The sequence below is a fragment of the Carcharhinus amblyrhynchos genome, chromosome 3, assembly GCF_965287045.1.
Source record: "Carcharhinus amblyrhynchos chromosome 3, sCarAmb.v2.hapA, whole genome shotgun sequence".
Lineage (NCBI taxonomy): Eukaryota > Metazoa > Chordata > Chondrichthyes > Carcharhiniformes > Carcharhinidae > Carcharhinus > Carcharhinus amblyrhynchos.
The window spans coordinates 139075189-139094034 of record NC_137326.1 but is presented as its reverse complement, the minus strand read 5'-3'; the positions used below and the strand labels follow the sequence as shown (position 1 = coordinate 139094034).

The 18846-nt window shown below is 43.2% G+C and overlaps 1 protein-coding gene across 3 annotated transcripts in view; it reads left to right on the top strand.

Annotated features, from left to right (window-relative positions):
• The window catches only part of tp63 (tumor protein p63), a 151433-nt gene that overhangs the window by 109440 nt on the left and 23147 nt on the right, over positions 1–18846 (top strand). For all 3 annotated transcript variants that reach the window (XM_080186118.1, XM_080186116.1, XM_080186117.1), the window contains 6 exons: positions 6219–6405; positions 7602–7717; positions 8643–8752; positions 10842–10978; positions 11819–11904; positions 13126–13250. In XM_080186118.1, the coding sequence (XP_080042244.1) occupies positions 6219–6405; positions 7602–7717; positions 8643–8752; positions 10842–10978; positions 11819–11904; positions 13126–13250 (761 nt within the window). The remainder of the gene's footprint in view (positions 1–6218; positions 6406–7601; positions 7718–8642; positions 8753–10841; positions 10979–11818; positions 11905–13125; positions 13251–18846) is intronic.

The window sequence follows — 18846 nt, the reverse complement described above, 5'->3', positions numbered from 1 at the left end:
TCTTCCTAAATACACACAGTGGCACAGTATGATTCCACATCCATGCATCCAATGGCATGTTGCAATTTTGCAATCCTTCATCAAATGCCACACACAGTATGATTCTTGTTCCTGCATCCGGTGGCACAGTGCAATCCCTATTCTTGAACCCAGTGACACAGTGCAATCCCCGTTCCCGCACCTAGTAGTACAGTGCAATCCCCGTTCCCGCACTCAGTGGCACGGTGCAATCCCCGTTCCCGCACCCAGTGGCACGGTGCAATTCCCATTCCCCCCCTTGCCATTCCATCTTCGCCCCCCCTCCCCAACCCCATTCCTGCACCCAGCAGAACAATGTGATTATTTCCCCCCCCCCCCCCGTTCCTATGTCCAACAGCACAGTGCGATCCCACATCCCCAGCTCAATAGCATAGTGTGATCCCTCAACCCCACTCCAATGGCACAATGTTATACACATCGCTGCACCCAAAAACAAAGTGCAGCAATGCCCCTGCGCATCTTTGCTTAATGTTTGAAATCAGTTCTGTGACTTGCTGATATTATTCTAGTCATCAGTGTCAGGATAAAACATCAAAAACATAAAGCAAGTGTTGTAATTTTGAAAAATTGAATTTGAGTAGTACAATGCAACACTCACACCTTAATCTTCTGTTTCTTGTTCCCCTCCCCTCCACCACCAAAACACACACACACACACACACACACACTCTTTCATCATCCCTTCTCCAATGGTGGAAAACTTTACACTGGACAGCCTAGCACCCCTGTGAGAAATAAGCTATATCTGAGTATGAAACCTAGCTGCCATCCAGCTGGGCTTCCTATTGCTTTGCATTGTTGCAGACACAGTGAAGGAAATGAGCACAGGGTGTGTGTGTTTCAATGTGTTTTGTGCCTCTTTAAGCAAGATAAGTCTTTTCACATTGATTTATTCCTAAAGGTGGATTCCAGCATAATTTGGCTGGAAAGTAGACATCAGACTGACCTCTGCAGTCTGCTTTTATCAGTGATCTAACTCATTTGACAGTTTCTGCTGTCTGACTTGTGTTTTCAGTCAATGATGAAACCTGATGAATATTCTGAAAAAAAAGGATTGAAAGTGTTAGCAATTCAATGTAAACCACTTAGACTCTCCAGCATAAAACAGAAGTGGATCCTATTCCGAAAGATTCTGTATATCAGGGCACAGCTAAACATTGGATCATTTGGCAAATGTTTCAAAAATCTGAATCTTGAGTTAGTTCTGTCCTACAAAGCTCAGATCCTTGGCCAGTGAAAGGGATAAAGTGAGACACTCTAATCTGATTAGCAGCCTCTGTAACTTTGTTTTCCTTGCTGCAGACTCTGTGTAAGTGGGATCGGTTTGCTGTGTGCAGCTGTTTAGGAGTGCAGTATTACCAGTGTTTAACAATTCTTGCCCTGCGGGTTTAGAGAATTACTGTGGCATCTGCATTAATTCTTTTGTGGTTGGTTTAATGGACATATCCTGTCGCGTGGATACTGACAAGTTAGCCGTGTCCAAGACCCACCTGTCTGATGTCAGCACCTGGGAGTGTCAGAGAGTGTTGCAGCTTTGAAGTAATTTATCGAGAGACTGACAGCTGGCAGCAGCTGGGAGTTCAGTGTAAAGGAGCTAAATACTTCGAGGGCGTCTGATCCAACATCAGCACAGTTGTCCAGGATTTTTTTAAGAGACACACCTTGACTGGCGGCATATTGCGAAAGAAGACAGGTGTTAGCTGACAGGAGTTGGCACACATACACATGCGCAAAGGGCGAACTTGCAAGGAGTGCATTTTCCAAAGCCAAGCAGGGTTTTGGGGTGGGGCAGGGGAGGTAAATGTGGAGTACTGAAGTTAAAATTAATGTTTAACACTTTAATGAGAAAAAGAAAATTGTGAGTACAGAGAGATAATCAAAACAACCCAACTACACTAATCGGCAAATAAAATCAAGAGTTTGACACAAGTGTGAGCAAGAAAAGGAAGAGTCTTGCATGTATTTATGTAGTGCCTTTCACAGCCTCAGTTTACCTCAAACTGCATTACAGTCAATGAAGTAATTTGTGACTTGTAATCACTGTTGTAATCTCAGAAAAGTGGCATCCAATTTCTGCACAGCAAGGTCATGATGACTGGATATTCTGTTTTTGTGATTATCTATTGCAGGGGAAACTGCCTCTAAATCCACTGCTCTTCTTTCAAATAGTTTCATGTGATCTTTTACTCTGACCTTAGGAAACAGAATGGGGTGTTGATTTAACATCTCATCCAAAAGGAGCACCTCCAACAGCGCAGCACTCCCACAGTGGAGTGACAGCCTAGATTTTCATTGAATCCTTTCTGCACCTTCTCCAATAACTTCACATTCTTCCCAAAATGTGACATCCAGAACTGGACACAATACTCCAATTGAGACTGAACCAGAATTTAATACAGGTTTAACATAACTTTCTTGCTTTTGTACTCTATGCACCTATATGTAAAGCCCAGTATGCTGTATGGCTTTATTAAATGCACTCTGAAAGTGCCCTGCCACCACAAGAATTATAGAATCATAGAACCCTACAGTGCAGAAAGAGGCCCTTCAGCCCATCGAGTCTGCACCGAACACAATCCCACCCAGGCCCTACCCCCATATCGCTACATATTATACCCACTAATCCCTCTAACGTACACACCTCAGGACACTAAGGGGCAATTTTTAGCATGGCCGATCAACCTAACCCGCACACCTTTGGACTATGGGAGGAAACTGAAGCACCTGGAGGAAACCCACGCAGACATGAGGAGAATGTGCAAACTCCACACAGACTGTGACCCGAGCCGGGAATCAAACCCAGGACCCTGGAGCTGTGAAGCAGCAGTGCTAACCACTGTGCTACCGTGCCGCCCACCACTGTGCATTTATGTATAAATGCATTCAGATCCCACTATTCTTGCAATCTTTTTAGAATTGTATCTTTTATTTTATATTGTCTCTCTGTATTCTTTCTGCTAATTCCTACCACTGCATTCAACCATGAGTTGATCGTGACTGATATTGTGTCCAGTGGGGCACATGGAAGGCTATAAGTTCTGAATTTACAGCAAACTGTTCATGAGAATGCTACCCTGTTAAACCTCGGTGAAATCTCACCTGTTTCTATAGCCGACTTAAAGTACGAGCTAGATGAAAAGGCTGAAGATGTGCAGAGCCTGTGCGTGTGTAGTGACACTGGAGGCTGTTCCACTTAATGCTACTTTGTAAGAACTTTTATCAGCTAAACAGGACCTGAAGGCATGGACTGATTGCACGATATTGCTCACCTGTTTGTTGAGGTAAAGGCAGATTTACTGTGACAGGGGTCATGCTCTCTTCTGGGTTTATCATTGACTCTTATCTTGCCTTTTAATGTATATTGTATTCAAACAGTCAGAGATCTACTTTTCCCCAACTGCGTGCACACTTTGTTTTTAATAAATGTTCTCTACTTTCCTGAGATGCTGACTTGTCATCTAAGTGGCCATTGTTCAGGTGCAAGTGTGTCTTTCAGTTCTGTTCTATATACTCAAACTCAGAAGTTTGAATTTGTAGCTGGCCCTAACCTGCACACACACCAACAGTCCAGCAGGGTTCAGAGAATAAGCAGCAATCAGCAGTGGGAACCCCAACAGTTTCTCAACTCCAGGGCACAATGGTACCTCAAAAGCCTGAGGTGGACCCTGATAACTCCCTGCTCAGTGTGATGCACCAGCTAGTGTTTGGAGCCTTCCAATCATCAACATTGACTAAAACCCTTGACTTTTCCTCAGAATCCAACATTCGGGAAAAATATTTGCAAATATGAACAATTTTGGCAGAGTTTATTGACTGTTTTTTTAACACTTATTGAACTTCACTAGCCATTTTCATTTTAAATGGTTTAATGTTCGTGTTAGCCAAAAGTTTTGCAGATCCTTTCAGCCCAGAGGAAACCAATGCCTGTGGCTTTATTTGTGAGGTGAAAGTTCCCTCTGCTGGCCCAGGTGGGTCCTGTGCACGATGTCAGCATCTCTCCGCACAAGTTAGAGAATGTCAGTAAGCAGGATCATATCCATCTGCTTGGACACAGTGAAAGGTTAGGAACCAGCAAAATATCATGGGGTGAAACAGGAATATAAATACAGATACAGGCAGTGAAACAAGATAACTAATAGCTTTCAAAAAGGAGGCGAATAGGTTCCTGTCAACAGAGGTACTCGATGGCTAGGAGTGCTTAATAGGTTCAAGGTTTCGTCTCTGGAATGTACTCAAATACGCAGAATCGCTGTTACATTGAGCCTAGTGAGGTGTTGCCATTCACTATCTGTGTATTTATTAATAAATATTATAGGGTTGAGTGGGATATTTATATTTTTAAATATTAGGATGATCATGTCTTCAAATTAAGAGCTTCCAAGTTTCACATTACTTGGTTACTCAGGAATGTAATCAGGCTGAATGCCGACCTGGCATTTTTAATGGAAACTGTTTTTAATTAAACCTTGTATGTAGTCTTGACCTCTCAGGTCAGGATTTTCTGCTTGTGTACCTATCGGTCCTGCAAATCCACCCAAGCCCCCCAGCCCCTCAGCCCCTTAATTTAGGTCAGCGAGAGCAGGCACAGTCCCCACCCTTGAAGCCTCGGACAAATCTGTATCTGAGGTCACCAGTGCAGACGTCAGAGCAGCCTTCTTGAAGGTCAACCCACAGAAAGTGGGTTGACCTTCAAGATAAGGATATTTTGGCCTTGGAGGGAGTGCAGAGGAGGTTCACTAGGCTGATACCGGAGTTGAGGGGGTTGAGCTATGAGGAGAGGCTGGATAGACTGGGCTTGTGCTCGTTAGAGTTTAGAAGGATGAGGGGGGATCTTATAGAGACGTATAAGATGATGAAGGGGATGAATAGTGTAGAGGTAGAGAGATTCTTCCCGCTCAGAAAGGACAGCAGGACTAGAGGGCACAGCCTCAAGATAAGGGGGAGGCTGTTTAGAACGGAGTTGAGGAGGAATTTCTTCACTCAAAGGATGGTGAATCTCTGGAATTCTCTGCCCATTGAAGTGGTAGAGGCTACCTCGCTAAATATATTTAAGACACGGGTAGATAGGTTTTTGGTAGGCAAGGGGATTAAGGGTTATGGGAAGAAAGCAGGAAAGTGGAACTGAGCCACTTCAGATCAGCCATGATCTTATTGAATGGCGGGGCAGGCTTGAGGGGCTAGATGGCCTACTCGTGCTCCTATTTCTTATGTTCTTAAGTGACTGGCCCAGTTGGGTACCTGGACAAGCACTCAGATCCTTCGCAGACCAGCTGGCAGGGGTATTCGCAGACATCAGATAATCTCTCCCTCAATGTCAACAAAACGAAGGAGATAGCCATCGATTTCAGGAAGTGTAGAGGAGAACATGCCCCTGTCTACATCAATGGAGATGAAGTAGAAAGAGTCACAAGCTTCAAGTTTTTAGGTTGTTCCAGATTATGAACAACCTGTCCTGGTCCCTCCATGCCAACATTATAATGAAGAAAGTCCATCAAAGCCTCTACTTTCTCAGGAGTCTAAGGAAATTTGGCATTGCTGCTACGATTCTCACCAACGTTTACAGATGCACCACAGAAAGCATCCTTTCTGGTTGTAATACAGCTTGGTATGGGCTCCTGCTCTGCCCAAGACTGCAAGAAACTACAAAAGGTTGTGAATGAAGCCCAGTCCATCACGCTAACCAGCCTCCCATCTACTGACACTGTCTACACTTCCCGCTGCCTCGGCAAAGCAGCCAGCATTATTAAGGACCCCACGAACCCCGGACATTCTCCGTTCCGCCTTCTTCCATCGGGAAAAAGGTACAAAAGTCTGAGGACACGTACCAACAGACTCAAGAACAGCTTCTTCCCTGCCACCATCAGACTTTTGAATGGACCTATCTCGCATCAAGTTGATCTTTCTCTACACCCTAGCTATGACTGTAACACTACATTTTGCACTATCTCTTTTTCTTCTCCATGAACAGTATGCTTTGTCTGTATAGCGCACAAGAAACAATACATTTCACTGTATCCTAACACACGTGACAATAATAAATCAAATCAAATCTAATCCGTAATAATATTTTCATACATGTGCCAAATTAAAACTATTTGCTCAAATAAATAGGATGAGAGAATCAAAAACTGTTGATATGTCACTGCTTAACTCAATACTCTTTCTGCTATCTCCATTAGTATTCTCCAGAGCTGAAGAAATTGTACTGTCAGATTGCCAAGACTTGTCCCATCCAGATCAAAGTGATGACACAACCTCCGCAGGGAGCTGTGATCCGGGCCATGCCTGTGTACAAGAAGGCAGAGCATGTCACTGAAGTGGTGAAACGATGCCCAAACCATGAGCTCAGTCGAGAGTTCAATGACGGTAAAGCAGACCTGCTTCTTTAAATATCAACTCCTTGAAGGGGCAGGGGGTTTGGTGGGAGAGGGGCAGGATTTTTGGTGGGCCAAACATTTCACACTTAGTTGAATGTTCTTCAGCTGCAACATTACATGACTTGAGTCACATGATGACTGAATGATACCATGAATGATATAAGGGTTCTTCAGTTCCCTGTACTTAAAACACACAAAGATCATGACAATACCCAATATAAAGGGGACACTGTTGTTTCTTTTACATTTGGAATTCTTGTGGATTGTCCTGATGAGTGCAAGATGAAAAGTTTTGACAACATTGGGCCTTTTTCAGGAACATTCAATTTCTGTGTGACCAAATCACTATTCTATTCTTCTCTACCTAATTTCTGTGTGCAATCGCATACTGTATAACATTTTCTTTAACAGTGTGGTGAATGTTTAGATTGTAGCATTGGCCAGAGTTTGCCATTTCCCTACCCATTTACAATCAATTGAGGAAGTGTAATCATAGGATAGTGCAGAAAGCTGAAAACACATGGGCTTCATATTCTTGTTAAATCTCGTCATTAACTCCTTAAATATGTTTCCTTAATGTAGTTGTTGTCAGGTTTGATCTGTAACTGCCGAGCACTTCCTTCAGCATTCCCCAGTTTACCACATTTCAAACTATATTTAAAGAATGTGCTGAGGACAGACCCACTGGTTCAGAGTGATTGGCAGGTTGTTAACCGTATAGTGGAGGCAGCTGGTGTCAGCCACTGTAACTGTGAACTAGCGGCTTTATCGGGTTCTTTATATTGGGCTGAGTCAGAGGTTGTATTTCAAATAACTCAGCTTATTTAGAGAACATTTTGCTGCTTGAGATACTGCAACCAGCATTGTGCCATATATCAGCAACAGGTAGTGTAGTAAACTGCAGCCTAATATACATATAACAGTAGTCATAGTAAGTACGAGATGAGTGTAGAGTTGCAGGTCATCACACTGTTCTGTAGATGCTGTTGTATGCCATGCTGTTTTAAAAGAAAGAAAGTTTAATTTACAGCAATATTTCTCTGTAATAAGTCTCTCACTATCACGTACATCTCAGGCAAGTTTCTAATTTACTGATGTAGCAGGTGAGTAATAGAGGGAATGAGATTGTCTTTGATATTGTAAATGAAAAATCATTCCCTTTTAACTGGAACATTGCTCCTGCAGGTCAGGTGGCCCCACCCAGCCATCTAATCCGAGTAGAGGGAAGCAGCCACGCCCAATATGTTGAGGACCCGATCACTGGGAGGCAGAGTGTCATGGTGCCCTACGAACCACCACAGGTAAGGCCGCTCTGCTGCTGATCAATCAGAATCAGCAAACATGCATGTGAGCAAAAAATAGCCAGCTGCTGCTCAGAGGCGGTTTACGTCACTGGCTCTTGGATTGTGTTCCTCACATTATTACTCTCACAATGAGGGCGAGTTTTGACTTTTTAGTTGGACGGATTGAGGATTTGTTTATAGACTTCCAGTGGCCAATTCAGCCTGAGCAATGTAATTGCACCCTTTATGTTCTTTAGTGCTCTAGTCAAATAGATTCTGTCTTTGAACCCTCAGAAACATAACTCTTTCTCCAACACTGCACTGCTGTCCCTAGCCACTACCACTACCGCTCCTCCTTCAAATCTTTTCTTAAGATCCTGTACCCAGGAATATTTTAACACTCAGTCTTATCATTCCTTCAACCAGGTCTCTGTATTCATCAAACCATCATAATTTCACATGGCAATCTATGCTTGTAATTCTCATTGTATGTCATATACTCCATGCATTTACATATATGCAGTATAACCTTCATTTAGGCTTCATCACTTTCTCCCTTATTCCTACTCTGCCTATTAGCGTACCATTCGCTATTCTAGTGCTATCTGCCCCTTTTGGTATTTTGTTCACTTTGGTGTAACTTAAATATTCTGTCCAGGTTCCCACATCCCTGCCACTGCTCAGATAGTCTTTAATGGAACAGTTGCTGAGGTGTTATCAGCAACTAATTCGCTATCACCTGTTCTTGCCCTATTCATCAAAGTTCGAATTGTTGTGAACAAGTGTTCATAGTCATGTTAGCAAGTCACCTACCCTAAACTATATGATAGCCAGTGGAGCTACAACGTGAAATAGTCTCAGTACCAGCAGATTCTTTGTGATGCATCCTTATCCGTAGGAACGTCAGTGTAATGTTCCCTTTTATTCACCATTTTTAAACCAGGTTGGCACCGAGTTCACCACAATCCTGTATAACTTCATGTGTAACAGCAGCTGTGTCGGAGGAATGAACAGGCGGCCCATCCTCATCATCGTTACCCTGGAAAACAGGGAGTAAGTCCTTATAAGCTCCTTATAGATTGGGACTGGGTTTATAAAAACAGACTTTACCAGCTGAGTTTCATAACACTCTGTGACACTCATTGTTTGCTGCAACTTACAGTGCTTCTTCCACTCAGCTGTAGTCCCAGCCCTGGGGGCTGAACTTCTGATGTGTGGCAGAATGGGAAGAAGAAAGAAAAAGTAACAGTGATGGGGATTCGTTAATTAGGGGAACTGACTGGCATTTCTGTGGCAGTAGGTGTTAATGCAGGATGGCTATGATGCCTCCCTAGTGCCAGGGTCAAGGATGTCATTGGAACATCTGCAGGACATTATTCTGAGGGTGGGTGAACAGCCAGAGGCCGTGGTCCACGTTGTTTCCAATGACTTGAGTAGGAAGAGGGATATAATGCTGCAATCAGAATTTAGGGGCTAGATAGAAAATTAGCAAGCTGGACCTCAAAAGTAATCATCTCCAGATTTCTCCCAGAATACAGAAATAGGGGTATAAGATGGTTGAATGCATGGATGGAAAGATGATGCAAGAGGGAGGGCTTTAGATTCCTGGGTACTGAGACTGGCTCTCGGGTAATGGACAGCATGGTGGCACGGTGATTAGCACCGCTGTCTCACAGTGCCAGGGACCCGAGCTCAATTCCTGGTTCAGGTCACTGTCTGTGTGGAGTTTGCACATTCTCCCCGTGTCTGTATGGATTTCCTCCCACAGTTTAAAGATGTGCGGGTTAGGTTGATTAGCCATGCTAAATTGACTCTTAGTGTCTGGAGGTTTAGCAGTATAAATACATGGGGTTATGGGGATAGGCTGTGGATGGGATTGTTGCTTGTGCAGACTCGATGAGCCAACTGGCTTCCTCCTGTACTGTAGGGATTCTATGATGGCCCCTGTACATACTGAACAGAGTTGAGACTGAGTTCCTTTCAGGCCATTTTGCTATTGCTGTTTGGGAGGTTTTAAACTAACTCAGCAGGAATGTGGGAGCCAGGAGAGAATACCTGAGAGTTATATCAAGGTGAACAAAATACCGGAAGAGACAGAGAGCACTAGAATAGAGAATAGCAAGTTAATCGGCAGAATAGGAGTAAGGGAGAAAGTCTGGAATGCACTGCCTTACAGTGTTTTGGAGGCTGGATCAATCGAGGCATTCAAGAGGGTAATTGTTTTGGTTCACAGTAATGGTAAAAAAGCAGGAGAAAATAATACTCATTTAGAGAGACAGTGCATGTACGATGGATCGGATGGCCTCCTACATCATAACAATGCTGTAATTCTGTGATTCTATTCTGATATCAAACTACAAGGGTGGACTGTTTGGGATGAGGAGTATATCAGCCATGGTCAAGCCATAGACTTGAGGGTTGAATAGCCTAAGTTTGCTCCTATATCTTATGAATGTGGGAAAGAGAGCACCATCCGGTTGCTGCTGGCCAGTTTTAGACCAACATTACCAGAGGTACAGGAAATGTTCAGCTGTCCTCCCAGTTACAGAGGGTGGCTGGTACAGAGGAAGGTCTGTCCTCACTAAATTAAAGGCCGTGAGTTCATACACGTTGTTTATATAATTGTCATCTGGCTCTGTAAGCAGCCATGATGTGGGTATGCCGGCATTGGACTGGTGTAAACACAGTAAAAAGTCTGACAACACCAGGTTTTAGTCCAATCGATTTATTTGATAATAGACTCACAAGCTTTCGGGAGGGACTAACCCGAAAGCTTGTGAGTATTATCAAATAAATCAGTTGGACTAAAACCTGGTGTTGTCAGACTTTTTACTGTCTGTAAGCAGCAGCAGTGTATTTAGATAACATCATTATGTAGCATCCTCATTGCCCAGTGGGTGCCAATGGGTGGATTGAACCCATGCTTTTTTCTTCACCATGTAACCAACTGAGTTAACTGACCCCAGAGCATCTTTAAGGTAGTGAAGCATCCCATGGTACAGTGCAGGAGCATAGATAGACACAGAAGTCATGAGGGTTTATAATGAACATCTTGATTCATCTGCACAGCAGTTGGACTCTGCATTGCTATGAGTGTTTTATTTACATGGAGTGTGTTAATGCCCTGCTCTCTTATGTCCAGTGGGCAGGTTCTGGGTCGTCGCTGCTTTGAAGCTCGTATTTGTGCTTGCCCTGGCCGTGATCGTAAAGCAGATGAAGACAGTATACGCAAACAGCAAGTGACAGAGGGAACAAAGGGTGTGGACACCAGCAAGCGGCGTAAGTAACAACTGGGCTTCTTGGAACATTGGGCTTTCCCACTTGATTTGGACTAATAGTTTCCATCACTGTTTGTACGAGATGATTGGGCCAAGGCAGCTGATGGATTCCAGGGTTGTGTTGTTGCCAACTGCCATAGGAGTCCAATTACAGAAGCTCCACATACCCTATTGATCCAACACATCCAAATCATCTCAACACTCATCACCTCCATAGAGAGCTGGCCACTTTGGTTGAGTCAGCGTGACATAGCTCAGTGCTTCTTCTCTGCACACTTCCCCTTCTGTAAGACCTGTAAACACTTATCACACCAAGTAGGACAAGGGAACATGTGAAAATACTCTTCTTAAAATGAAGGCGTTGGAATGTTATTGTAATTACATGATCTCCACTTAGCAACTCTCGTGACAGCCAGGTGATGCCGTTCCTCATACCATGTTACAGCACATTGCAGTTTCTCATGCTGTGCTCCTAAGGGCAGTGCTCGCCAATAAACAGGTTGTGAAAAACACCAGCCACAGAAGAGGCAACCTCATATTGTGCAGTATTCTTCCTTTGCTATCACTGTTCCTGTAGGCTTTTTCCACTCCTCTCTATATGAAAACTATGATCAGGAATTTCCTCGGAACAGCTCTGCTTGCCACTGTAACAAGACTCAATTTACATGAGTGAGCTGGGCTTGTGCCACAGTGATAGTCAACAAACAGGAGGAGCTCAGAGGGAATCTGCAGTCGGTGATTTTACCATCCCAGTTAGTGTAAGCAAATGATACTGATGTGGATATTCACACGTGTTTGAGCACTCAAGATGTTAATGGGGCTTCTTGAATATTTTCCACAGTCCGGCATGTGAACCAAGGGATCCAGGTAGCATCGATCACTAGTAAAAAGCGACGGCCAGGTGATGAGGAGCTATTTTATTTGCCAGTAAGTTTTCCGATTTTTAATCTGATTTCTCCTTTGGGTACTTGCAGCTTCAAGGAAATGTTCTTTTCAGCCAAATCTTTTGAAGAATTTCCCATGAACCTGTATTTATTAATATTCTGAAGCAGGACTGAAGTGTTCCTGGTCATGTTGCACAGTTTGCTTCCTGGGACTGGTGTTGCGGTTTCTACTGTACCCAACACGTTATGCTACTGTTCACTTTTGGTGCTCCTTGAACTTTCAACACCATGCAGCACGTTTTTTTTCTCTCTCTCTCTTTCTGCACAGTGGTTAGCAGTGATGCCTCACAGTGCCAGGGACCTGGGTACGATTCCAGCCTCAGGTGACTGTGTGGAGTTCACACATTCTCCCCATGCCTGGGTTTCCTCCAAGTGTTCTGGTTTCCTCCCAAAATCCAAAGATGTGTGGTTAGGTTGATGAGCCATAGTAAATTATCCCTTAATGTCAAGGGGATTTAGCAAGATAAATAAACAGGGTTATGGGGATGAGGCCTGGGTGAGATTGTGGCCGGTGCAAACACAATGGGCCAAATGGCCTCCTTGTGCACTGTAGGGATTCTGTGATTTATTCTCTCTCTCTCTCTCTCTCTCTCTCTCACACTCATCCTCTCTTTTCTTCCTCTCTAATACATACAAACTCCATTCTTTTATTGTCCCTGGGTCTATCTTGCCGGAAATCAGAACGATGTGAAAATGCGGCATGGTCAGGAATTCCAGTGGGCAGGAACTTGAGAAAAAGGGGAAGATGCGAGGTGCACCATTTCACACTCATTTGTTTCATTACTAAATTCTCCTGCTACGTGGAATTTCCCACAATATATCACCAGAGTGCGGTCCATCATCCTCGACATTGGCGATCAGTTACCCACCTGCTCCTTGGCGTAGCTATTTGAATGTGTCAGTCTTTTCTGCCACTGAATTGTGCTGAAACTCTGCTTTCCAATGTGTACCCTCAGATTCTCCCAAATCTTCCCACCCCTCCCTCTACCAATACTTTCTGCAAACCTGTGGCAGAACCTTGCTGCCTGTCCCCCCACTTCGATAACCTCTTCAAATTTGAATCTTCTGATTACTCCATCAGTCACCAAACCGTTCTCAGCTTTCCTCCTCAGCCTTGGGTATTTTCACAGTGAGAAGTGCTACGTGATGACAATTGCCTATTGTACTTCCTCAGTCCCTGACTTCCACTTGTCTTGATTTTCAGATAAGGGGACGAGAGACTTATGAAGTGTTGCTGAAAATTAAAGAGTCACTGGAGCTGATGCAGTTACTGCCACAGCACACGATTGAGAGCTACCGGCAGCAGCAACAACATCTGTTGCAGAAACAGTGAGTTAACACATCACCACAGCCTCCTGCCAGCTATATAGCGAGTAACGTCTGACAGCGGGTTACGTGGCACTGATCCATTTGAGACATTCAGCTGCGCTACAACCAAAGCTGCAGTCATCCGATAATCAGCCAAACCCCATGAACCATTAACTGCTTACTCTCTGCCGTTTTCAGTATTTTTTTATTCTTTCATGGGATGTTGATGTCTTTGGCAAGGCCAGCAATTATTGCCTATCCCTAATTGCTGTTGAGCCACTGCCTTGAGCTGCTGCAGACTGTATGATGTAGCAACCACAGCGCTATTGTGAAGAGAGTTCCAGGATTTTGACTCAGTGATAGTGAGGGGATGGTGATATAGTTCAGATCAGGTTGATGACTGCTTTGGAAGGGAACTTGCACATTTCACTTAAACCTTCTATTTTCCCCAATCATCAAATGTGAAGAAGGACCCCATGGAATGAGAGTAATTAATTATAAATGGCCCCACGTAATGAGTAATAAGCCAGAACCCGATAGAAAGGGCTATAATGAATCAGTATAGTTTATTTCTTAATCATCATCACCACCACCCCCCGACCCTGGTAAGGTCTCCGCAGTAAATCGACTTGTGATCTAAGCTCTGCCCATACCACATTGTTCTGCAATCCAGTTGATCCTGTGTTGATTTATAGAACATTTCATAGTGAAGAAACTACCCACGGTGACCACACTTCACACTACCAGCTTCAACCAAATCTGACTGGAAATAGTTTACACTGCACATTTGTATTTGAATACGGATGAATGGAGTAACCATTCCTTCTTGTCCTTTTCCAAGGTCTGGCGTTGCAATATGAGATAGACTGTAAAAGGGAGAAAGAACATGAAATAGAAATGTTGTTTTTCCAAATGCTCAGAAATGCCCCCAGCAATGGCAGATTCTCAACTCCCACACACCACAAAAACTGAGCTGTTAGTTTACCTTTCACTTTTCTGAGCTACAGCTTATGTCTGAGTCACTGAGATTTTGCTAGAATGAACCCATTTAAAAAGATTGGATTTATTTTTAGAACCCGACCGTTATATTTGTCAAACCTGTATTCATAATATGAAGCAATGCTAAGAAGTGCAGCACCAGATCTCCAGCTTCAAGTATCTATTTCCTTCTGCTGTTTTAACCTGTTATTCTCAATGAAAATTTCTTTGCATCTTTTGTGCTTTTGTCTCTTCTTTTGATCTCACCTTCATGATCATGACTTTTGATTAACTTGTCGTTATTCCTTTTAAGTTGCTGCCTGTGACTGGCTCGTCTGCTTCCATTGTTTTGATTTGGAAACATTAAAAGCTGTTTCTCTCGTTTCACCTTCTCTTCCCTGTGGTGGGTGGTGTGTTGCCCAGTATCTTGAACAGTAACAGATTCACCTGTGTAAATGATAAGCAGGCAGAACCCCATCCCATGACAATATATTTGTAACCAGGTACACACAGATCAGACCACAGAAATGGAGAATTCCCTTTGTAAATGTGACACAAAAACAGAAAGTGTCAGCATCTAAATATATATTGCTACCTAACCTCATCTGTTAACTTAACATTTGCTTTAATATACTCACCAGTCTGCCATATATTTCCTATTTGTGGATTATTCCTCCATTAGATACTCTGGGCCCTCAAAGTGCAAATGTCAACATTCTGTAAGAGAAAGATTGTGCAGTGAGAGTAGAACCAGCATTGTACAGGATGACTTCTTAGTATTAGGTGTACATAACCTGGGATCTTTCAGTGTTAGTTTTTGAAGAGAGCAGTATGTGGAGCACCAGGAGCAACAGAAATCAAAAAAAAGGTTGTATCTTCGAAAGCAACCTGTAGCCACTATTATTGTGACTTGAATTGAATAGATTGATAGATTATGAGTTGGTCCCTTCTGGTTTAATGACAGCCCTTCCTCCTTATCCTTCCAGAATGCCAACCATATGTACCATTTTCCCACTATGCTATCTGAGTTCAGAAAACTAGACTCAACCACTTTTCCTTTCACTTGAGTCAACATTGCACATTGCTTCAAACAATGCAACACTTGGTGCCGTGACCTATTTGTTATCACTATGTGGAGGTATTTAAATGGGATAAATTTAATGGAAACTGTTAAACATTCTGCAAAGATTTGTTCTGCTATGCTCATTGCTGACAAGACCAGCATTTATTGCACATCTCCTGTTGTCCTGAGGGTGCTTGTGAGCTTATCCTTTAACCATTGCTGAGGTTGCACTCAGTGCTGTTCAGTAGACAACTCACATCCATAATTTCTTTCCTCAAGTCTGCCAGCCCTGTCTCCTTGTATTAACGTGTAAATATGTTTAAACATGGAACCAAATCCACACACTCAGCTGCTTGAACACTCCATCGTTTTGGCCTAGTTGAAGCAGAACTTACTGATGCTTGCTGTTGTAGTAATCAGCAGCCAGAGGTTTGGACTGATGAGGTAGCTAGTATCCTGTGACCCATTTGGATGCAAATTAGTTGCCACATTGGTAGTTGAGAAAGTTATTGGAATCACGAGCTTTCAGAACACTGCTCCACTCTGGACCAGCACTCTGAAAGCTCGTGATGCCAAGTAAACCTGTTGGACTTTAACCTGATGTTGTGAGACTTCTCACTGAGAAAGTAATTGTCATTGATGTAAGCTGCACAGCACTGGGCAATGCTAGTACAATTTCAGGAATCAGTCCTAACTATTTCTGAAAACAAAATGTTTCCAAAACCTCAGATTTGTAGTAAATGATAATTAGTCACCTTGGGAACATGGCACATAAACTCTAGACCTCTGAACACATGGTAAATAATATGCATGTTTCACATTCCCAAAATAGCAGGCTCCTCTACTTCAGGGACTGTGCACAGGATTCCCAATCCCATAACCTTTGCAGGTTACCATAATGTAATGATCTCGGCACTGGGGGATTGTGCATGGGATTCAGGGAGCTACACTTGTGAGCACTGGACAAAGTGAAACAAGGAATTTGCACAATGATGTCAGTTGTTGAACCAGATCTTTAGCTCCTGCCTCCAGTTTCATTTTCTGTTGTGTAGCAATTTGGTCAGACCCTTTTAATGTGAGCCCAGTGATTCTGAAAATTAATCTGTTCAAAATCACAATCTCTTCCACAGGAAATTGTCATGATCATGAAGATGGGCAAGTCTAAGACTCGGGGTTAAGTCTCTCGATCTTTACTGGTTGTTTTCTTTTCTCTTTCTCTCTCTTCTCCGGTTCCCCCTCTCCAGTCTGTTCAAGGCCTGCTTTCAAAAGGAACACTTGGAGTCAAACAGTGGCAAAAGGCTGTTGCTGAAGGAGAAAACGTCCGAATATGTACAGACTGAGAACACCTTACATAACCTGGGAAAAGGGGGGTGGAGCGAGGAGAGCAGACCTCAAACCCTCCATTCTTTATAAAAGGGAATTACCCATGAACTGAGTTGGAGTGGTTTAAAAGGGAAGCATTTCCCGCATCAAGTGGCACAAGAACCTAGTGTTGATTGGATGTATGAAGAGGCCTGCAATTCCCAAATGCTGCAAGAGGAAACCTCCTGGCATTTACTGGTGTCCTTCAGTTAGCACTTGTTAGCAGTTTTAATATCTCTACATCTGTTTGTTGCAGGCAGTTTATAAGCAGCTATTTTTGTAGCACTCCATCTGATGTGGCATTGAGTTCCATTCCAGTGAGTGCACTTCACACAGTGGTTGCTTCCTTCGGACAACATTTATGATAGCCAAGTAGTTACACTTCTGGATTAGCAAACCAGAGTTCATGAGTTCAAATCCCACTGTGGCAAACTGTGAAATCAAACTCATTCAATCTGGTAATCTCTGGACTGGCACCAGGCAATGGCCAAATGGTTCATAGAATCCCTACAGTGCAGAATGAGGCCATTCAGCCCATTGAGCTGCACCAACAACAATCTCACCCAGGCCCTATCCCCATAACTCCATTTATTTACCCTGCTAATCTCCCTGACACTAAGGGGCAATTTTGCATGGCCAGTCAACCTAACCTGCACGTTTTTGGACCGTGGGAGGAGACCGGAGCACCCAGAGGAAATCTCAAAGCAGGCATAAGGAGAATGTGGAAACTCCACACAGACAGTGACCCAAGCCAGAAATTGAACCCAGGGTCTTGGTGCTGTGAGGCAGCTGTACTAACTACTGTGTCAATGTGCTCTTCTCTGACGAAGGGTCATCCAGACTTGAAACATTGGCTCTATTCTCTCTCCACAGATGCTGTCAGACCTGCTGAGCTTTTCCAGCAGTTTCTGTTTTTGTTTCAGATTCCAGCATCCACAGTATTTTACTTTTATCTTGGTCTTGAATCCCTATGTGCAATTCCACAGGAGGTTGCCAAGTTTTCCTATACACAGTTGCCACTCGTTTTTGAATTTAACTTATTTAGTAAGCAATTCCCAAAAATAACTTTTTCAAAAACATGTATCTGATTGATTTTTAATCCAGTACAGCGCTCGTATAGACTTGGCTTTGTCACATTTAACACCCAGTGAAAATGGTATATGTGTCAAGTATCCTTGGCTAACAGGGCACCACCCTTTACATTCAACATTGACATTTAGGTGGCATGAACTTGGTACCCGTTTGAGAACAGAACATTTTCAGTAGCTTTCTGTCTATAAACAAAATCGAAACTTGCCTCATGCAGATCTTCCTCCCCATTTAATCCAAAATAGTTGAACAGGCACGGTGGAAGTGGATGATTAAATCCCAAATCCCCTACAGGCCCAACTCTTGAGACTTCTCTGAATTTGTTTTGAAGAGAAAATCTGAAACTTAGAAGAGGTGAACCCAGGTTCTAAAACTGCTCTTTCCCTGTGATTAGTGAGGTTTCTGTCTTGTTGTAGAGTCACAAGTGGAACCTGTAGAAATTTTTGGGAATGACATTGCCTTTTGTTTATAGACAGAAAGCTACTGAAAATGTTCTGTTCTCAAACGGGTACCAAGTTCATGCCACCTAAATGTCAATGGGTACAGTGGTTTCCCATTGCCAATGTGCAGATGTAATTTGAACCTGTTTAATTTGGGGTTGAGATTGGGAGTCACATTATGGAACCCTTGAGAGCCACTTGCCCTCAGCAGATTATCACTGTTGCAGTATTTGGACTTTTACTATCGTTCCCCACCAGTTTTTCAATCATTAATTTATGCTTCCATCCCATCACTGGGATTTATTCATGTATGGAAAGGGTGTTTGTTATCCTGCTGTAAATACAGGCTAATTAAACTGCAAGCATGTGGCTAGGTGTGGAGAACTGATCTTGGAACACCTTTCTGCTATGGTAACTGCTCCATGGCAGCAGCTTTATATTTGGGATCTCTTTGGCAATAACATAGTGACTGTTTTATTGTGTGGAAGATGATTTTATAGTGATACGACAGCAGGAGTAAACCATTTGACCCATAAACCCCTATCTTTGACCAAAGAAGTGGGTAAAGATCATTTTTGGTATCACTGACCAGCATTTAACTCTTCATTTTAGTCATTATCTAAGTGTTTCTCGCATCCAGGTTATTCTACCTGTTCAGTGATGTGAAAGTTAAATAAAGCAAATA